At 42.6% G+C, this 23,185-nt stretch overlaps 1 protein-coding gene across 3 annotated transcripts in view; it reads left to right on the top strand.

Moving 5' to 3' along the window:
- The window catches only part of LOC138628349 (uncharacterized), a 148,420-nt gene that overhangs the window by 111,505 nt on the left and 13,730 nt on the right, over nucleotides 1–23,185 (top strand). For all 3 annotated transcript variants that reach the window (XM_069711347.1, XM_069711348.1, XM_069711349.1), the window contains 4 exons: nucleotides 1,697–1,878; nucleotides 14,846–15,102; nucleotides 17,690–17,826; nucleotides 20,773–20,894. In XM_069711347.1, coding sequence (XP_069567448.1) covers nucleotides 1,697–1,878; nucleotides 14,846–15,102; nucleotides 17,690–17,826; nucleotides 20,773–20,894 — 698 coding nt within the window. The remainder of the gene's footprint in view (nucleotides 1–1,696; nucleotides 1,879–14,845; nucleotides 15,103–17,689; nucleotides 17,827–20,772; nucleotides 20,895–23,185) is intronic.

Genomic DNA, 23,185 nt, shown 5'->3' with positions numbered 1-23,185 from the left:
CGGCAGCTATAGGAACCAAGTGTTGTAAATCACAATTTGGACATCTTTGCCAATTTTCAAACTTAAAATATTTGTTATGGTAAGCATTATTATAGTGATCAACATGCTCCAACTCTCAACGACTGTATTTCACTCTGCACAAAGTATTCTAAAAAGTGGTTGTCTAACAGAAAATAATCGTTTTACCCCAAAGTGCCAGTTCACAAATCAATGGGTAAACTTATGGTGGGTTGCTACTTGGCCGTGGCCTTGTTCTAGTTGCTGAAGCAACCAAAACGTACAAATAGACGTGTCAGTTTAAAGAAAACAGGAAAAAACACTTTTTTCCATATGTGTCTTGGAAGGCACTGACAAAATGTTGCCTTCCCAATTGAGGTGTCACATCACAAAATGTTCATTGACAACCTGTTTTGTCTTTCAAGTTGGATGACTTGTTGAAGAGAGAGAAACCTGTGATTTTGAACAGCGATGTCAGTAATTACTTGAAGGGAAGCATACATTGCCGATTCATCATCAACAGACTTGAAAAGACAAGAATCAAACAGCCTGACTGATAACTGCGGCTGCCAATGTCACTTTGATGTCTGAACTGTAACCATGATCCACAAAGTGAAACCACCTCCCGTTGTGTCTCGCTGTGATGTTGTCAGATTTACAGAATTCATCTGACTGTGTGTTGGCCCAGATGCTGTCGTGTTCAAGTGTTGGCTATCTTATACTCTGTCTCCCCAATGTGTTTGTGTGATGTTGTTTTCTCTCACGTTTACCACTCTATCTGATTCCCTTAGCTTTAGCCGAGCAGATAACAGTTCTGTTTGAATGAGCCTGTCTGTTCTGTGTGTGCCAGCCAAATAGTGATATCTTAACCTTTTTTTTCCCACTCAATTTCTGATTGTGCTACTACCACACTTACACTTGTCAGTGCAGCCGGTGGCCGCTACATGTTTGGATGAAATAAAATGGCAATCGGATTTTTTAATCTATGTGTGTGCTTTTTAGTAATGCAAGTTGTCTGGTATTTCTCCTATGTGATGATACTATGGGCTCATAGTATCATCACATAGGAGAAATGTGCTCTGTGTTCCCATAATACAAACTGCAAAGCCAGCAAAAAGGACTTATAATGTACTGCTTTATTGGGCCCTGCACTAAAAGTACTGCAGCATGTTTAAACATGATGGCAGCACACATGAAAGAGCCTGTTATCTTGATTAATACTCGTTAGCAGGAAGTAGGAATGGACAACTCGGCGACTAAAAAGCGCATGTTTGTGATGAGTAGTTGGCTCAGTTCATCAACTTCAAATGTTTTGCGAGAGACCGAGCAGATTCTCTTAACTGTAATCTTTCCTTCTCCTTTATGTCCTTGTTTTTTTGTTTATTTTAATCCGAGCCTCTTTTAATTTAGTTATTTTTAAAGCCCGTATTTTACCTGACTTTTCATTATATCAGCGCTGAGTGCTTAAACGCATGTGCTGCCTTTCTCCTCCTGTATCTGCCTCATTCATCCTCACAGCTCTGTTAAATTAAATGCTGCCTTATCTCAATGAAATGTTGTAAATATTGGCTGAGCACAGGTGGGAAACGGCAATTTGAAAACAGTTCAAAAGACAAAATTAAATGTTTAACTGACAAATGAAGCGGATCATCAGTAATTAAATTTCCCTAATATGTGCCGTCACGTATCCCCTCCTCAGGCATGTGGTCCTTCTCCGTTTCTGAGCTGGCCATCCCGGGCGCAGAGATAGGCCGCATCTCCGCGACCGACGCCGACCTGGGCGAGAACGCCAAGCTGGACTACACCATCCTGGAGGGGGAGACCGGTGACACGTTCAACATCACCGGAGTGAACCAGGAGGCGGTCATCATGCTCAACAAGGTGAAGGAAGGATGAAGGAGACAGAAGGGTGGACAGATGGAAGGAGGAGTAGAAAGAGACTTGGAAGAAGGGTTGTTTGAATGTTATGGGAGATGGTAGCAGAGGAGGAGGAGGAGGAGGAGAACAAAGCTACAACGAGGGAGGTAAGCGAGCACATACAACAGGGAGTCAGTTTGTAGAGGTAAAAAGAAAAAGGGCAGCAAAGGAGACGGGGAACAGATGATGAGGGGGAGGAGGGGCGATGACACGGGTAACGTGGGCAGGTCTTTAGAGAAGAGTTTTGTCTGTAAGTCAAAGCGCAGCTAACAACATGTTGTCTAAGCCCATTAACCTGGAATTACCTGGAAACACACAAAGATACCATCTAAGCCTGTTTTTCATGCTTCATAAAAGAGCAGCCTTTTCAGTGAGGTGCTAAAAAGCAGCTGCTCTGTATTCATCCTACATGTTCTTTTCATTTGACTCCCATCAGATGGGTTTCTGACAAATGAATTTCCTGCTTGATTCACTTATACTAGCCTCCTTTAAAAAAAAAAAAAAAAAAAAAATCAAAATTCCCATACGTTTACAGCACACATAATGAAACATTTGTACAAAACTCAATCAAAGAATGACACATCCAAATGTAAATGTTTGCAGCACACATAATGAAACATTTGTATTCTGAAATCAGCTCAATCAAATATTATATCAGAATGACACATCCAAATGTAAATGTTTGCAGTGGGTGTGTTGAGTGGAATTTCTCACATGTAATGTACACATAATGGGGAGGAGGGCCCCGTGTGGGAGGCCTGTCTGAGGTGTGATGCTTTAATTTTAAATGAGCTCTTCAGAGACGCGTCCGACACTTCAATAAAAATACACACTCGCCTCCTTTAATGTTGTCAGCCATTCCTCTGATCTATGGGATGTCAGCCACTGAGAGCGTGTGCTTTTTGTGTAGCCTGTGTAATATGCGGTGTCATATTCATGAAATGTGTGTGCGCTTGTGATGCAGTGCATTATGATAATAGACCACTTCCAACAGGGAACTGATCCCACTAACAAGTATTACTGCTGTAATCAAAGGCTGCTACTTCCTTCCTTCTCTGCTGCAGAGCTTTATTGTTGACCAAAATCTCGTTAAAGCTCGTGGTCGTATAAAGAATAATAATCTGGTGTCCCAGAGTGACGCCGTTCAGATGATGTCTGGATAATGTGAGTTTTTCCTTCTTGGGATGGGGCGAGTTGGGTGGATGGTGTGATACAACAGGGGACTTGGGTGTTTGGAGACCGCTGTTCGCTTCCTGTTTCCAGCCTTGAGTCAAGACTTCAAAAAAAGAAAAAAAGGTTTACTGTTGCCATGACGGTGAATGTTGCATACCGCCAGGCGCAGAAGCCCGCTGGTCGCTGCCCAAATTGCCACCAACGAGTTGGGACAGTTTTTTAAAACCAGGTTTACTGTTACCATGACAACGAAGGATATAGGAGATAGCTGTTTGCTTCCCATTTCCAACCCCAATTAAGGGCAGTTTTTTTTTTTTGTTCTTTCTACATCGCATTTACTATCGCCATGATGACGAAGGTTGCATAACGGTAACTTTAATGCAGGTATGTCTGGCTATGGGAATGCATGTTTGTGGTCTGTGGTTAATATTCCCACCAACTTGCACAGTGTTTATTGTTTGTTGTCACTCTATGCTGTTGTTTTCTCTCTCTGCTCTCCCCTCACCCCAACCAGGGTACGGCATGCGGCCACCTCTGAGTCCGGCTCTGTTGGAGGTTTCTTCCTCGTAAAAGGGAGTTTTTTTTTCCCTCACCACTGTCAAAGAATGCTTGCTAATGTTGAAATTGCTGAGTAAGGTCTCTTTGTTACTTTGTTAAGTAGCTTTAATTGACGTGATTTGGCACTATACACAGAAAACTAAATTGAATTTACACAACAGAGTTATAATTTTAACCCTAACCAAGTGGTTTTTAGGCCTAAACCTAAGCAGGGAAGCTCATTCAGGAACCATCCCTGTGGGTTGTATTTGACAGCAGGAACAACTGACCTATATGTTTGTTTGAGTCAGAGGACTTGTCGTGGATGTACTGTTGCTAGCAATTACTGTTGATGGCTTGCTAAGCTGTTTCAGGATTTTAGTTTGCCAGGTTACAATATTAAACAGTTCTGTTTCTTGTTTTTAAAGATCTTTAGCCTTAAGGCTGAGTCCCACAGACAGGGTACAGAAGTGGACAAACATTATTTATTTTGGTCTTTTCATAGAATTTTCTGACAGAAAAATATAGATCAAGTCCAGCTTCATAAATTGAGTATTAAAAATACCTGATGTAGGCATAGAATACCAGCAATGAGAGTTTCCTTTAACATTTTATTGAGGCTGAAGGAAATAATTAATTCAATAATTTATCTAATCCGTAGTTTCCTGAAGAATCAAACAATAATCTATAGCTTAAAATAAAATATGTACAAAAATAAAAATTTCCGGACTTCAAGGTTACATCATGGCAACAAGTATAGTCAAAGTAATCAATTTCATAAGGTGTAAAAAAGAGAAATAAAGCAAATTCTTAAGTTAAAACACTACTTCTACTCTTCGGCTGGTTCATTCCAATACTAGATGTTATCCTTTCAATAACTATGGAAACAGTCATCCTATAAACCTGCCAGGTTACAGCCCAATAAATGTCAATGTCACTGTCACTTACTGAGTGACAAAGTTACACTACTGGTCGTCCAAATACTGCATGACTGATTGATGAAATCCCCACTGCTTGGCCAAATAGTTTGACTTACTCTATCTGTTTGAAATTAAAACCCTTTGTTTCGAATTATAAAGCCTTCTGGTATTTCATATACATGGTCCAGCCATTTACTAAGTTTTGGCCTATTCATCGTGGACATGGAAAAGCAATTTCAAAAGTGGAGGGTTGGTTCTAGATTGGATCAGCCGAAGGGAAGCACGCTCCAAAGTCTACAGTGCTGTGAGTGGTTGTTTCACTGTCAGTCAATTGGTCCCTAACCATCCCTTTTCCCTGGCTGATCCACTCTGGCACAAGCTAAAGTGGAGCCCCTCTATGTTGGCAGACAAATGCTGGACACGAAAGTGGGATGTTCCTGAGACCTAATGTAGTCAAAACTTGTCTCCTGTTTTAATTATTGAGACAGAAAGAAGTTACATTTTGTTGCCCAGGTACACTCAACTTTTCCTTGTTATCAAGGAATAGTGTCAAATAACAGCCACTTGGCAAACTGCCAAACAATATAGCTATTTTTATTCAAAGCTGTATTTTGTGTGTTGTTGCAGCTGAGCACCTGCATGCATATGTGTTTTGGTATGAGTTTGTAAGGCCATGTGGACATGCATACCTGTCCCCCTGCTGTAGTGAAGAAATTTCCCCTCGGGGATTAATAAAGTGTATAAAATCAAAATCAAAATCATACTGGTGTACAAACATGCAGGGAGTGAGCGTGAATTTATCGCCACGTCAGTTCTCAGCCTTGGTTTTGTCGGATTCGTTAGAAACAATCCGCACCTGGAGGTGGTGTGTAGAGGAGGATTTCCAAGCCCGGCATGATCTCTTTTTGAAAAGAAGCAGAGAGGCAGACAGACTGAGCTGAATATGGTAAGAGATGCAAGAAGAAATAACTCGGAGGCGAGGACCCAGAAACGAGGGGGAAAGAGTGTGGATAAAGAAAGAGAAAAAAGATGGAAGCGCTGAGGGAGGAGTGTTAAAATCAGGTCCTGTGAGGCAGTGACAGCAGACAGTGCAATATAACAAGGGAGTAAGAGTAAGAAAGAACCAGAGAGAGATGTGCAACGAGACAGGGAGGGAGATGCAGAGAGAGGAAGAGCTGCGGAATCAGTGACAGCCTTAGAGAGAAATTAGCACAGCTAGAGACCAAGAAGCACAGAGGTGGAAATATGTACTCGTGCAGAAAGACAAGTAGGCAGAAATGGAAAAAATAAATAATAATAAAAAAAATAAGAGAGGTAATACGAAATTTTGAAAAAACTTTGAGAGGGAGGGAGCTTGGCAGCAAGAAGACAGAATGAAGAGAAAGCTTGGAGAAAGGAGGGCGACCTGCTGTGTTTTAAAGGAGAATCGATCAATTCAACATGTGCTAAACGGGCAGGAAAAATTACACGTAAACAAATAGTAAACATATCCCACCCACAATTTTCCTCCCAGCAGATTCAGCCAGGACGCTCCGAGACGGCAAAACAAAACATACAATTAGTATTTCAACATGGCCTCCTTCATGTGGTGTTGTGCTGCTTTAATCCTTCTACAAAGGCGCCGGGAGAGGCAGAGAAAGAGAGAACAGGATTGTTTCTATGTATGAAATATCAAAAGAAACTGGAGAATCACAGGTTACATGTGGATTCATGTTGAAAGCTCGCAAGCACAGTGGAAAATACAGTGAATATTTACGGATGCTGGAAGTATTTACATGAGCTGGAGCCCGAGTGGTGCCGGGATTTGAGAGGGTGAAGGTGGGTGTGATACAGCACACTCTTCACATGAATTAAGGAAGATCTGACTGGAATAGGTTGAAAGGGATTTAGCCTTTGAGGGAATCCACGCACAACTAATGGGAAACATGTAAGATAGGCGACAACTCTAATAGAATTAAAACAATCAAAGCGTAAAATTAGCGTTAAGCTCCCCCTCAGTTTCTACTTCATCAAACAAACCAAAAAAATATATATATAACCCTTCTTTGTGTGTGTGTGTGTGTACACATATGTTTAGGTCGCTTTAAAAATGACTCCCATGCCCATTTTTTTGGACTCCGATGGCTTTAACGCTGTAGAATTTCTAAAAAGGGGAATGAGATGATCTGTGCGTCTCCGCAGAAGGAAGGATTTCCGAGCGGAGCAATTTGTGTTGCCACGGAGTCGGCCTTGACCTTGCTGGTCATCTCGCTGCTGTGGGCTGAATCTCTTTAACCACTGATCTACGACACACATTCCCTCACACACACACACACACACACACACACACACACACACACACACACACACACACACACACACACACACACACACACACACACACACACACACACACACACACACACACACACACACACACACACACACACACACACACACAGAGAGAGATACACACACCTACACAAGCAGCAATAAACCACAGAGATATATACAGAGGCACGCATCGATACAGCACACTTGACCTCGCAGCTCCCTGTGTTTAAACTGTGGGGAATAAGGGAAAAGAGCCAGGAGGAGGCCAGTTGCTCGTCTAAGGATGGAGAGGGATGCTTGTCTTTGCCTGAGAACGATGTGTCAGATGGGAGGTGGGTGTGAGCTGCGGGAGGGTTAACAGCAGATTAGGAAGAAACAGAGTGAAGAGAGCTAGAGAGAGCTGGAGGAAGGATTTGGGAGATAGTTAAAATAAAACTGAGAAAGAATATGTGATGACAAAATGCTGTAGAAGAGGGCAGAAAGAATTAGACAGACGAAGACGGCAGAAGATGTGCCTATGAGCAGAGGGGGGGAGGGGGAGCGAGCGTGGTCTCGGCGTGGAAGGGCGAGGGTGAGGCGGGGACACGCCGGGGAAGCTGGGTCATTAGCAGCCGGCAAGTCTGGGTGCCGACTGAAGCTGCCTGCTGCTTATCACTGCTTATTTACTGTCAGTCCCACAGAGACCCCCAGCAATAAAAATATTCCTCTCCCTCCCCCTATTCTCCCCCGACTCTCCCCCTCCTCTGCCTCCACCCCACTCCCCCTTCTCATCATCAGCCGCTGTCTCTCTGCATTTCGTTCCCCTCTCCATCGCTCTCTCTCTTTCTCCGTCTGATCTCCACAAATAACCAAATAGGAAGTCGAGCAAAAATGCAAGTATACACACACACACACACACACACACACACACACACACACACACACCCTCCCCACCTCCGTATCTCCCTCACCTCGTCCTCCCTCTCTGTTTCGTGTCTGGAGGCCATATCAGACCGTGTGTGTTGTTTGTCTGTGGCTCTGACTCAGGTCCAGGCCCAGGTCGGCCCCATTTCACATTCAAACGCATCCAAACACACACATATCTGGGAGAAAGAGACACTTGTACACGCACCAGCAATGTGTGTATTCATTAATTTGCAATTAACAATCTTCTTTTTTGTAAAGTCTCTCCTGTATTTTATTCTATAATCTACATTCTCGTCCTCTCTGCTCCTGGACTGGTCAGCCCTGCTCCACTCCACCTATTTACTTATTACATATCGCTCTTAATGAATGTACATATTGCTGCTAATAGGTTTTGATACAGCATGTGAACAAGGCCACAGTGTAAGTAGCAGGTAATTGAAGAATTAGCATGTAACACTCACCCCAGTATGGCAGCTCCTTGATACTGCTCTGCAGCAGTGCCCCCTAATGGCCCAGAAGGGGAACATTCACAGTGGCCCCTGAACTGGTGGCTGCTGGTTAAGGTTTCCCCAAAATCAATCCACTAATCAAAATCTAATTAAGCGCTACAATGTGGAGCAATTAGACAAAAACGAAGGGAGACACAGATACTCCTGTCATCAGCTGATGGATGCAGGTGCTTTACATGCAAATCAGACAGGTGATGATGTAATATAGGGCCCCAAGTGTGTTTGGATTGAGGGAGGTTTACAGCAGCATTTATAACCACTGATGCAGCAAGGAAAGAACCTTGAAAAAGGAAACTAGGATAATGCCCTGGTTTCAAAACACCTCATTACACCTGTATACTGTATCTAACATCATAGATGCACCACTAGGCCTGCCACAACATCATTAATACGAATCTGGCGGTATCCCGATTCAGGAGGTTCCCTTTTGAGGTATGTTTTCGGGGTGCTATGAGCTGTGTAAGCCGGCTATTCGTGCGCCTTTCATTCCTCTTACCTGGGGGACAAGCCGGCTCACGCATGTGTCAGTTTGCTGTTATTATTTCCATATGCTCTCACTTAAAAACGTCTGGCTAATCCTCGGTCACACGCCAACAGCGCGCCTGGGATTATCTGTGTTTGTTTTCTCACGCGGAGGAGAGATTGTGTTAATCTTCTCAGAAAGGGGGGGGTAGAAGAGACGAAGAGAGAGATGGAGAGAAAGAGAAAAGAAAGCGAGGAAGAGAGACCAACGTCTTGTTCGTAAATTGTAAGAAAAAATGAAGACCTCTGAGAGGGGAATAAGACAGAGGACAAGAGACGAGTGACAGAGGGAAGGGAAGACGGGAGAGGGAGAACAAAGTCAAAAGGAAGATTTAGAAGAGTCTTTGTTCTTTCAACTCTGCAGTTGTGCTGTTTGGCAGGAATGTCCAAAGCTGCGTTTGTCAACAGACAAATGTGATGTATGATCTTGATTTAGAATGCACAAAATCAAAAAGGAGCTCAAGCTGCCAAGGACAGCGGGGCACTCAACACACACTCCAGCCCCACGCAGTCCACACACACACACACACACACACACACACACACACACACACACACACACACACACACACACACACACACACACACACACACACACACACACACACACACACACACACACACACACACACATCGAGCTGCATCCACCCACTCATATAGGGGAGCATATATGCATCGCCTGCGTTCAGAAACAAAATGTTCTTCGTTTCAGTCAGTTACAGCGCAGGCAGGGAGAATCCCCACCTCTGTGATTTGTAGTCTCACCCTGTAGTAATGTACTGTAGTGTGAGCACGCACACACTTTCTCAGTCGAGCATGTATGCCTATGGGTCGGCCCCTTTGAGGGGAGATGTATTATGTATTGCCAGTCTAGCATGCAGGTTAGTTAATTAATTTGTGCTAAGTGTGAAGTGAATTTAAAAGGGAAATTGTATAGAAATTAGAATTTCGAAAAAGGCCTGATGGAGCTGTGTGTCACAGGACACAGGAAGGTTACACTTGTAGCCTGTACACTTGTTTGTTTGTGGCTGTGTGAGTGTGTATGCATGTACAAGGCTACAGCTAATGATTATATTCAATGTCAATTTGTTTAATATGTTTTGATAAATGGATGAATATCTGTTAAAGCTCAGAATATAGATATTTAAATTGCCTATTTTGTTCAAACATCAGCAGGGTTAAGCGATGTCTAGCAAACAGGCATATAATGATGTTTATGTAGGACCATTGCACTGGATGACAACATTAGCAGCATGGGGAGGAGGATGTGGGGCCTGTATGATTCGGCCGATCGCAACTGAACTGTTCAGAAAGTTGGAGACATTTACTTGGAAACAGAACTGGAGGTTTTAAAGAATCTGTTGACTTAATAAAAACTACAAAATAACAACATTTCTGACACATCAGTCAAGCTTCCGCCCCCTCACAGTTCATTCACTGCAGCGCAGAACCTAACCCTCTCAAATCCCATGAAATAATGAAATGATCTGAGCCTATACGGACATGATCAGGTCAAGCCAGACGGTTCAGGTTGTAAATTACAAATTGGAGTATTCACACATTTGCAAATGTGAAATATGTCATGAATTTGTAATTCATTAAAATGAGGCTGCCGTAAGCAAGGGTGTCTCATTTTGTTAAGTTACTTTGACGTTTCGCTTTTCTGGATGTGTTCACGTGTTTATTTTTAGTAGTTTATTTACACGTTGTAAGAGTTAATTTGCACATAAAGCGGGGATGTGGCACCTGATCACAAGTGGGCTGTAGAGACGCATGTATCTGCTTAACCACACTGATTTCCTCAGGGTGATTTTAGACTGATTTACGAGACAAAATATGCTCCAAGACTACAGATCACAATGCCAAGCTCCCATTGTGATGACTGTTAGCTGTGGGCAATGAGCCCAACCTTAAACAACAGTCTAAAATGAAAATTATTTAATTTATAAAGATTAAGGAAATTAACCAATCCAGAGGAAATGGCACCAGAGAATTTTGCTTGATAAATCAATTACATTTTTAAGTAATCAAAGTTTGTATTAATTAATTAATTACAAATACTTGCTTTGAATCAGTCACTTGCAAAATTAGTGCAATCACTTTATTTCATTATCTTTTGATTACAGGTTCTAAAGTTCATTGCAACAGAAGTTATTTTTTGTTTTCGATTGAAAGTCAAGAACTTCTGCCAACTAGACCTCTGGAAAAATTCTGAATCATGAGGCAATGTCATGTTCACCCACCACAGCCACTCCCAATATCGTAATGTGCAAAGGTTTTAGGGCTATTTATATTCTTATGCATCATATACCATCCATACCATCAGTGAGGTATCGGATTGCTCTATATAAACGCCTCTTTCAGAATACATATTTTTATAAATAATTTATAAGAAACCAACACTTTAGGGCACGACTTTTAAAATGCATCCTAACTTCACTTTTGTACAGGACCGTGTGTATACATGAATCAGCTCTCCGCAGTGTGAACAGTGAGGAGTGTAAAAGACTGAGAGCATGAAACGGACCAGAGCAGTGTTGGAAATACAACACGAGATAGACTTCAACAACCGGTTCAGTTCACAGTGCACAATGCTAATCAGTGTTTGCAATGTTTTGTTTTTTTCATGCTATTCATTTGTATTCCCTACTGTCTTACTCTCCACTACCTCTGCTCTGGCCTTGTTAAAGTAGAGCTAAGCTAGCAGTTCAAACAGCTCTAAATCACAGAGATCCAGAGGTAAATTAAGTCTGTGGTACTGCTGTCAGTTTCAGGTAAGAAAGGTGTTTGGGATTGTGCAAATTACTGCAAGCACTTAAATCTAGTTCAGACCAAAGATCTGCAGCGAGATGATTTGAAACTTGCACCTACTCAAAATTCGTCAGTGAAACCTGCCAGTTTACACCAAACAACAAGACGAGACGGTTTAACATCTCCACAGAAACACTCTCTGTACTTCCATTTTTCTGTCGGCATTTCAGCCTTTTTTGTGTCTGGATGTAATTTGTAGCATCATAAAAAATAAACGAAGAGTTATTGTGATTTACTTGCAACTTGCAAACAGGAGGGTTGAGTATTTGGAGCTGCTCATGGGTGCTTCAACAGACTACCCCAAGGGGGCTTATGCAAATGTTCGCCGCGAACTGACAGGAGATCTCTGCTGTTTTGTCAGTTTCTCGTGTCTCTTTCCTCATCAGTTCTGTCGTTTAGATGAGTTGGTGTGTTCTCTGAAAAGCAGAATCACGACGAACTATCGAGACAGCATTTCACCTGCAGAACGGCTGATGAACAGCTGACTTTTCTACGAGCTGATTGGCTGTTAAAAGCGGTGACGTACTTTCAGTTCTAAAATTGCCCACTGCTGACTTGACAAGAGTTTTGACCCTTAACTCGGCTTTAGTATTGCTTGTATATTTTGTTGGTTGTTAAATGCAGTAAAAATACACTTTCAGTGAAACCATTTTAGATATGGTTCTTTGGTTTAAAACTAGTAAATTTGGTCAACCAGGATTTGAACCTCTAACCTTTGTTGGGAGACATTTGTGACATCTGTAACGGCAGTCTCACATGTCCACTCTTTAATACGTGGGGCGCAAGTTCCACGAGTCAACAGAAGCACTTGTGTGTGAAAACATTGGGCGAGGAGATTTTTCACAAGACAGAAAAACCCAACTTAATAGAAAAATAGAAGAATGGTTGGGCGCCTTGTGATAAGTGCTTCCTGTTAGGGGCGTGTGAGGGAGAAGACTGAGTGTGTGTGTGTGTGTGTGTGTGTGTGTGTGTGTGTGTGTGTGTGTGTGTGTGTGTGTGTGTCGCACACACACACACTCGGGAGAGGAGGAGAGAGGGGGGGGTAGGTGGGTGGATCGGGCAGCAGGTGATGGAGTTGGTAGCGAAGGAGGGGGAGCGCGGTGATGGAGTGCTGGATGGTGGGAGGGCGGGGGGTGATGAGTGTGTGCTCACAGTGTAAGTGACACCTCTCCTCCTCAGACAGATTGTCTCTCTCTCTCGCTGTAATGGGGAGCCGGTTAGAGCACCTTTTCCCTCCATCTACCCCGCCTCCCCTTTCCTACACACACACACTCTGTCACCATCTCCACCTCGCTGTCTTCCGTGACAATTCTTCTTGTTTATTTTTTCTGCAGAGATATTCCACAAATTGCCTGCATTTCAATGTCTTTCAATTCGCCCTTTTCTCTGCATAATTTTTAATCAGTCTGCCACCTTTTTCTAAAACTGCTGATTTTCTGTAAAGCAGTTCATGCCAGTTTACACCTCAGAAAGAGAGAAGAAGCGAACGATGAATAGAAAAAGAGAGATCAGTGAGGAGGTTATCAATATTCTCTCCTCTGGTGGGATCCTCAGAAAGATTTTTTTTTCCCTCTTTGAATCTGAAAGCGAAATATTCTGCATAGCCAGGGAGCCCATTTATCCTCGGTCCAATGTTTTTCTCTGTGCCAATCACACTGTGATGATTCATGAGCATACTTACCTTAAGGACACACATTCAGAAAATCTGAGGGCACACAGGTTCAAAACAACCACTTGTAGTTGCGCTCACAAGCCCACACACACAGCCATTAATACCTCAAACAGGTATTTTGAACCAGACCCAAAATATGTTGCTTTTTCTGAAATTGAATCGACAGCAGGTGCATGTGAGGGATCGTGTGTGTGACACTGGATGTATGTGGTTGTTTGCGTGTGCCCGTGCCCTCGCTAACAATATGGCAAACCAGATCAGAGGCCATCTCTTCGCTTCAGAGGCGCTGCGCTGGCGGGAGACCGGCACGCAATCACACAGACACCTCAGACAAATAGGCTTCATAAGTTCTCTGTAACAAACAATCACTGGGGCCCGCGCCTCTATCCCAAATGAAATCTCTTGCACCTGTGTAGATGTAAGGATACAAAGGAATTTTTAATGCTTCTTGTAGCCAGGTACGGGTCTCCATGGTGATAGTAGAGTTGCCATGGCTATGGTGTTGTAAACAAGAGGAGCGTTTTTATGAAAAACAGTAGAATGGTTTTGTTTTCACTTTCATCATAGCACAATCTATTGTTTATGGAAATGATCTGTCAACATCACCGTTATACAGTGCAACAGAAAGTTTGCACTACTGGTGAAGGTGAACTCCGGCTCCATATTGTATGTTTACTAAAACTAGTTTCACGGCCACGTTCCATGCGTTATAAACCTACTCCTACCATCTTTGCAACATTACACAAAACACGCTGCCTGCCAGCTGCCCACAGACACAGTCCCCAGTGTTTTTGCCAAACAATGCGAGACCCTTCATGAAAAGTACCCGGTGTAGAACATGCTTACATCTGTGCTGCATGTAGATAGCAATGCTAATCTCATAACTCCCACGAATGCAGCAGCACCATTCATGTTCCTGGCAGTAAACTCTACAGCTATAGATCCTCTAGCCTTAGCATGTAAAGAATACCCAAGCATCAAGTCCAAGCAATGGCAAACCAACATCAGAACATCTAGCTACTTCAATGCCAGATATCTGAAGAGTCCTTTCAACTGTTTGAGCATCAGGAATCTCATTGGCAATGGTGTAACATCAACACCTCATGAATGTCTTTTCCCACTTCACACAAAACCCACCATCTAAGAATCAACCCACAAAAAGCCTCAAAGTGTCACTTCAAAACTCCAAACGTCACAAGATGCAAGTTAACCATGATGCTATTTACTCCAAATTATTCTCGAGCTGATTTTTTGATAGGATCATTCTCTAGCCTGAGCCTGCCTCTGTTGGAATAATTCATTATTTTCAATTTTTCAGCTTTTGATATGTAATTTAGCAGTCCTCTGTAGAAAATTTAGTGTGAATTAGACTAAATGAAAGCTCAAAAACAGACTATTGGATCTGATGTTTGTAACAGTGATATTTGCATAATCTCCAGCTGTTAAAGTGTCACCATTGCTCATTTCACAGTGTGAAAAAACCTAAACCTTGCATGATTATATACTTCTGCCTTAAACCTTTTCCACCCTATCATAATTCTACCAACTCCCTCCTCTGTCCTCACCAGGCGGTAGACTACGAGAGTCGGAGCTCCTATTCCTTCTCTGTGGAGGTCCTTAACCCCATAGTGGACCCTCGCTTCCTACGTCGAGGCCCCTTTAAAGACCGGGCTTCAATCAGAGTAGCAGTCTTGGATGCCGATGAGCCGCCAAGGTTCTCCCGGGCCCGATACCACATGGACGTATCCGAGAACTGTCCGCCAGCCTGCACCGTGGGACGGGTCAGCGCCGTAGACCCTGATACTGGTCTGACCAATAATATCAGGTACAGTATACGGCCTCTGTCCTCATAGCATTTCAGCAATCTACGAGGGTCCATCGAAAAAGTTCGGCGACTCTTCCTGTTGCACGTGAATAGAGCACAGTGAGTAACTTTGCCAAGTTTTATTGCTTGAGCAACATCAGCACCTGTGCTACATAACTTTTTGTGACCATCAGTACTTATGTGATTTCACCATGGACTTGAGCAGAAAATGCACATAAAATTTTGTGTCAAACTCTGGAAATCAACAACGGAGACCCTTGAAATGCTGCAGAAAGCCAGCAATGAAGCAATGAGCGTATGAAGGTTTTTGGAGTGGCGCAAAGAGGGCACAGTCAGGGAGTGAGGGGTCAGGGAGTGAAGGGTCAGGGAGTGAGGGGTCAGGGAGTGAGGGGTCAGGGAGTGAGGGGTCAGGGAGTGCACCCAAGTGGGTTTTCTGTGACATTAGAGGGGTTGTGCACCGGGACTTCCTCCCCCAGGGTCAGACTGTCAACACCAAGTTCAACGTTCTGAGGCTTCTGAGGGAAAACATTCAGGCCAAACAACCTGAAGTGTGGCGAAATGGCACTTGGGTTCGTCAACATGACAATGCGTAAGTTTCACTGACAACAACACACTTGTCATTCCCCACCATCTCTACTCACCGGGTTTGGCCTCCTGAAACTTTTTTCTGTTCCCCAAAAAATGTTAACACAAAATTTGATGTGGGCTCTCTGCTCAAGTTTCAGTTCCACGGTAAAATTGCAAATGTGTACGTACCAGTCCTCAAAAAACATGGGTGTATGTTGAAAACTTTGAATACTTACTCACGAAAGTTATTTCTTCCCCAACCTCTGTGCACATTATGGTGGAGCACTCCGTTTGTGCACAACAGGGGCAGTCTTCTGACTTTTTGATTGCACCTCGTGTTTAGACCTCCCATAAGTCGAACTCATAAAATGTGGGTGGATCTGGTCTGCTATTCACTGTGTCGCTTATTGAGGATTGTGGAAATTCTAGGTTGGCTACCTTTGTACAGATTCAATGAACTCCCTAGCTAATTTCTGAAAGTCAGATTAGCTGTTTCCTTCTGTTTCCAGTCTTTATGTTAAGATAAATTAACTGGCTGGTAGCTGCAGTTTAACATTTAAAGTCTGATTTACTAAGATCAGAAATAGAGGATACTAAATTGCGTGTTTATTTTTCACCCGTATTGCGGGAGATTTACTAAGAGGAATTGTGTCTTTGATATCAGGTGCAAATCGCTGTAGTTAAATGAGGTGTTTGTGTGTTAAAGTGATTCCAGCCATGAAAAACACAGAATGACCACAAAAAGAAATCTGATCCAATTGAAATTAATAAATACAAATATAACAAGAACAAAATGCTATATAGGAGATTATCAGAGATTAAGTCAATGCCGTGGGAAAAACAAAAAGATCTATAGATGAAATTATAAATACCCAGATGGCAAGATATTAGGCGGAAAAGAAACGGCTTATGATAAAACTTCAAGGAAGGACGGTGGATGAGATCCTCCAACGAACACTGATCAGCAGGTCCAGATCTTTCTGTGACGAGCAGATAAATTAGTTTCATTCAGTTCCTCGCGATTGCTCGTGAACCTTATGAAGCTACCTCTGAATTCTGCGGGACACATTCAGCACCTGTGACAACACACCTGAATAACGGGACTGGGGCGGATATCCAAGCAGAGATACGCTGGAATGACCAGCTTGGACATATTTTTGCAGGTGATGTGAAGTTTGCATGTGGTTTTACACACGTAGACCTTTAGTAAATCAGGCCCACAGTGTACAGACGTGAAAGTGGCATCAATCTTCTCATCTAACTTGCAAATGAGCCTATTTTCCCAAATGATGCTTCAAGTATTTACTGTTTATGAAGTCATACCAATGCTGCTTCATCTCCCGGAATGTTAATGCTAAATGACAAGTTAAGCATTTAATGGTGCTAAGAGTCATATTTCTTCATTTATTTAACATTTTAGAGGATTTCATTTGGTTAGTTTTATTTTTTTGTCGGGCACAAACAGTTTTAATCAGGGGATATACAATCTTTTTTGGATTGAAATTCAAACTCTTCAGCTAATAGAAACAAGACACAACAGAAAGAGCTAACCAAATAAATATAAGCCAACCAAATGCCCACACAGTGTTCCCTTGAGCCAGACAGTAACCACAGGTTTCCTGCCTTCTCTCTCAGTTTGCTGTAGGTTTTGTCTCAAATAGACTGAGGAGCGAGGCAAGTGATTTGCCTGTAACAACCACAGAAAGCCATGTCCCAATTAAAAGCAAAAGTGCTCAAAGTGAGCGTGTGGGGAGGGATGATGGTTGGTATTTTCATAGAGATATTTAGATAATCAGTAGCACTTCAAAAGAGTTCCTATCAGCTGCGATAATCTCGCTATATTAATTCTTTGGCCATTTGAATGCTGACTTCCTTATCGCTCCCTCACACACTTGCCCTATCTGCCTCTTTCACTCTGCACCCCGCTGCCATCCCTTCTTGCTTCTTCCCCCTTACTCTGTCTTACTTCTCTCCATTCCCTCCTCACCTTCCTCCTCTCCCCCTCCTTTCTCTTCCTCAGGTTCTCCATTGATCCTCAGTCAGACCCAGAGGCTCTATTCCGTATCACCCCGGACACAGGCCTCATCACCACAGCTATGGAGCTGGACCGGGAGCGCGAGCACTGGCACAACATTACAATCATCGCCACCCAGAGAGGTCAGAGGTCCCTCTTTTTGCACCACATAACACCTCGACGTCATTAGGGCTTGCTTATTGGATTATTTCTTTCATAAAACCAACACTTTCCCACCTCTGACACATGCACCCACTGATGAGTAAGAGGTTTTAAGGAGTTGCAAGGTCTCTGCAAAACACGGTAACCAGTGTGTGATGCAGTTCTCTAAGCAGCTTACCTCTCTAGTCATCAAGCCATGACGGGAATGCTGTTGAATGCCAGCACCACAAACAGTTTGTTACAGCGTGCCTGAGAATCAATTGATCTATATTGTGTGAGTTATCTGATGCAGCAGCAGCAGATCCGTTCTCATAAGGATTCGACTGGAAACGTCCAAATAAAGCAACAAATCGATGACGAACATTGCTTTACGGGAACATTGTGAGGAAAAGGAGAATGGTAAACACCTTTTATTTTCCAAGTAAGGATAACAAGTCACAACAAACACTGAGGCACTTCACAGGTTTCATTTCATTCAGGATAGACAGCTGAAGTAAACGTTACAGAAGACAGGAGCATCAAAAGGCTTATTTAGTAGCTGTTTTGGAGTTTTTATCATTGTTAATTTCAGGTGTTGTCTAAAGGTCAATAAACTGGAGGTCTATGTTGGTTTTGTTTTGTTTACTGAATTTGTTGGTTATTCGAAAATATTTTAAAAACACCACATTACCCACAAGTTATTTTGTAATTATTATGAACAAAAATGCCTGATTTAACAGGCATTAAAAAAAAGCATCCTATTATAATAATCTTACGGCACATCCCAGAAATAGATGGAAATATTTTGGCACTCTTCTAAACTTAAAGAACCAAGGGCTCAAAGTTACAAAAAAAGTCTACAGTGCAATCTGTAACTAGGGAGTGTAAACACATACTGTACATTTAGACTTGTGCAGGGAAGTGATATGATTGGTCTCCTATTCCTGACAATAAAACCCCACTTACCATAAGCCCTGTCACTTTCTGTTTTTACATTTTACCTGTTACACTGTCATGAGGTTTGTTTTGATGGTGAGGGGAGAGGTTGACGAGTCTTTCTGACTGTAAATGAGGACTTATTTTTGTGAAAGTACATTTTGTTTTGGAAAGGCTTAGTTTGTGCTACAGTACCTTCAGCAGAGCTTCTTTTCAGTACCTTTATGGTGGCAAAATCACGGGACTTAAACTCCAAAAGATATTGCAGATATTGGTATAAGTTGCATATATTATAGCAATCACAAGAATACGATTTCCAGGGAATGACCTACTTTTACAATGTCCTTCAGCTAAGATAACTACTGGTTGACAAGGGAATCCTTGGCTGTTCATTCAAATGCAAATAACTTATATTTAAGCCTATGTGACCTCCTTTTAGCTTTGCAACTTGTGACTATGAAATATGACAGTGAGCAACATGGCTTTCAGATGAAAAGATGGAAACACTAAAGGTGTTTTAGCATTGGATTTCAAGGCAAAAGGCTGCTGTTTTCATTCCATTTGCTATTAAAAATTAAGTGTTAACCCAAATTGTGATGACCAGTTTGTTGTGCCTAACCGAAATAAAACCGTTCCAAGCTTGTTGCCAGATCAAAAAATAGTCATACGAGTCATCTCAATCGTCACTGCATTTTTGAAAGCGCTGGCAAATTATGTCTTCCAGCTGATGCTCGATCAGAAAAGACTCAAACATACTTGGGTTATTTTGGAAGGCAGTGACAAACCAACTGTGTTCTTGTTCAGTGTGGGCTATCTATTAAAATAAATAGCAGCCTCCTGTTAAAGCCGGGCTAAGCTCCAATAGCATTTGTTGGCAGGTGACAGGTCATTAAAGCCCTAAGAAAAACACAATCCCAGTGGTTTGTGTAAGAGTATTGTTGGATAATGTCATCCAGTGTCTGCTGTGCATGAGGAAGAGGAGTTGTTTCCTTGCCAAGTATGTCTCTGGACAAAGTTAATCTTTACTTAAAATCTGCTCAGGGCTGTTTGTGGCAGCAGTGTGTTGGTAGGACTGCAGCACAGTGAGTGGCTGTCTTGAATAATGAGCTCTATCTAATAAACAGACTGTTGGCGGCTGTGTTGACATAAAGCACAGTAGGAGCCCTGCCATGGCTACAGGCAGGCCAGCTCACCCGGTGGCATTACAGCAAGAGCTCATTTTCAGCTTTTCAGCGATGGGACCAGTAGCTGTCACCCATGACACGGTGATACTGCTGTAGGTTTGAAAACATGGTGTGTGTGTGTGTGTGTGTGGGGGAGGGGGGGGGGTCCACTCCACTGTGTTGCAGGGTTGCCTGCCTGGATAGAGGATGAGAGTACTGAGCCTGGGTTGTGTCAGAGCAGCCTTTAAAAATGTGAATATTCAGACTGCTCCGAGTATGACTTCATGCATTTCAAGTGTGCTGTGAGAACTTCATGTTCAAGTGTGTGTGTGTGTGTGTGTGTGTGTGTCCAAGTGAATGGGGTGTGGGAGAACCTATGCCAATCCATTTAAACTGCACCCTTGTGTGTAACTGCATGCAGATTGACTGCTTTCAACATCCCTCCTCTGCTTCTTCTCTCTCTTTCTTAAAAAAAGCACACACACACTTGACACTGTGAGATGCTTCTGCTAAGAATGGAACAGTTTGATGTGGAGAAAATCTGACTGCTATGGAAGCATCAGTTGTACTCCAGCTGGGAGCTTGTGAACTGTAACACAAGCCAAATGAAACCAAATGTACTACTGTTTGTGTAGCCAATTGAGTGCTCGCTAATGTGATCGGAGAGTTGTTGGAGTTTTTGGACGAAGACTGAAATGCTTGATCGTGCCTGTGAGGACAATTGCATGAAATTAATGGAGTGCAAACGTGCACCCCTGTGGGTGTATTGTACACACTGGAGTTTTATTTCCATGTGTGTGTGCATCTTTGAAGAATATATTATAATAATCTTCTCTCGGGTTCTTTCAGACAATCCCAGCCAGGTTTCCAGAGTCGTGGTTGCGATAGAGACCTTAGACCTGAACGACAACGCACCCGAGCTGGACAGGCAGTACACAACGGCCTTGTGCGACTCCTCCTCCATCGGGCAGGTCAGTATCTATTTGTGGTAATAAAAAAATGGTATTCCAAAACTCCACTTTAAAGCCTCTATTTTTAAAAATGGATACTTTCCTTAGTATCATTGCAATTATTTTGTAGGTATAAAACATTTGTATGAATAAAAAGAGACAACCCCAGTGCCAATGAGTGCATACTGCTTGCCCTTTTCTGCTCTGGGACCACTAAACATACTTTGACACGTAGCAGGTTCTGCTTTTATTTCCACGCCTAACCAAGTCCCTGGAACTACATCTTGGCACTGCTCAGTTCTCAGGTTGTCAGTAGCACTTAAGACTCTACTTAGTCATAGAAGATGTGAGGAGAACTCGAGTTCTCAGGGGCATTCGTGGCACATTATTGAGTGTAGGTCACCTGGGTTTTGGAAGGACCCAGAAAAAGCAGGACTATAGACCTGCAGCTCGGGGTTATAGTGTGAGTAAAACACAAGCCAGTGAGCAGCTGGGTTGATTTAAAACAGGTGTGTTGGTTCTGTCAGAAGCACATGATGAAAATGACTGGAAACCACGACTGAAGTGCTTTCTGTGTTGACACACCATTATTACCAAAGCATCACAGGTTTCTTAAATTCAGGTTACAGGATACCAAGTTCCTCCACTGAAAAATTGTTGATGCTTTTGGACCGTTCATGTTGGTATTCCGAGGTTGGATCTGCTGTCACACACATTACACATTGTGGGTTCATTCTGGTTTTTTTTTTTGTTACATGAGTGGCGTTACTCTTGGGATGGTTAAAGACATAATCATCGGGTTTAAAATTTTAATTTGACTAATCCTTTGGTTTATGACCAAATACCTGAAACCTCTTCAATGGAGGTTTATTAAAAATTAAAGTGTAAAAAAAGTATGCTAAACTAATGGCATACAAGGTAAACATTATATCTGCATAACACCAGCATGTTAGCATACTGACGTTAGCACTTGGGTATAAAGCTAATGTGTGCAATGCTCCCAATAGTCCACTAGAGGGCGCAGTGTTGGTGTCACATTTTGCCTCACCCAGGAGTAATAACACCAAACACCAAAACCAGGTGGTTAGGAAAAGATCATGATTTGTGTTCAAATAAATATTTTAACGTAAGTAACGTTAAGTAGGTTAAATAAGTAACTGTAACTGTAGACTGTAACTTTTGAATTCGAACGGGTCATTACAGTTCGAATGTTGATTACGTCCAAACAGATGTTCAAATTTTTAATAAAAAGTCACAGCCCCAACGCACACTTTATCACTCTGTCACTCGGGGAACAAGAACAGGCTGGTCATACACGCCGGCAGTTTGCACGCTCAGATGAGGCAAAATGTGACCCCGCCCCGGGATCCTCTAGTGGACTGACAAGTGGTGTACAGTGCTTATACAATTTATCTAGTCTATTCATACGGTTCAACCTCGTATTCTTTATGCTCTGTACATACTTTTGATTGCCGTGTACAAACCATGTATTGTGTAAGTTCTATTATGGACAAAACAATAACTATTAATAATACATCTGGTTGAATGCAAACGTTATGTTTTATGTTCATGCACAAGAGTCATGCTGTGACATTCATTCATTTTCAAACAGCCCTGGCTCCCAGGAGTACTTGAAAACAGAGTACTTGAAAACAGATTTCATTCAAATAAGAACGCTCATCATACAACACCAAGCTTATTTAAGTACAGGAGCATATAGAGTGCAGTAGAAGAAGTGGCTATGAATTCAGACATGGCAGCATGCAGCAACAGTCCATTCACCATGAAGGCAGGTGAATCCTCCATGGCCTGTTATCATAATGTAGCAGCTATTCACATTGTAATTAAACTCGAGGCCCCTCTCAGGCTGCCTCCCTCCTCCCCGCCATCATTCATGCTTTATTTGTGTTCTTGTCTATTTTTCTGCACCATGCTTTTTCTTACTTGATCTTATCTGAATTATAGAAAACATCTCTTGGCTCCTCAATCTCTCCTTAGAAACCATCCTTTGCTCTCTCTCTCTCTCTCTCTCTTGTCTTTGCCCCCCCCCCCCTCCATCGTCAGTATTCCATGCCGGCTCCAGGACTATAATTTGGTGTCTTGGCCCATCTGCTGTTTTTTCATTGGTGTCGTCATTGCTCTGCTTGTGTCTTTGTTGTTTCACCACTAAATCTGTGATTCCATGGCAGCGACGTTGATTTGTTTCCGCCTGTGCTGTTCGTGTTTGAGCCTGTGCTATTTGAGCGAGCGGGAGACAGTTAGAGAAGTGAAAGATTATGATGTTTCGCGTTGGGGTTTGTGTGTACACGTCT

Source organism: Brachyistius frenatus, unplaced genomic scaffold, assembly GCF_029030835.1.
Source record: "Brachyistius frenatus isolate BFR_SWC_R1_liver_20210118 unplaced genomic scaffold, ASM2903083v1 Contig_99, whole genome shotgun sequence".
Classification (NCBI taxonomy): domain Eukaryota; kingdom Metazoa; phylum Chordata; class Actinopteri; family Embiotocidae; genus Brachyistius; species Brachyistius frenatus.
The sequence above is the reverse complement of the archived record's forward strand: the minus strand, read 5'-3'. Positions and strand labels throughout refer to the sequence as shown.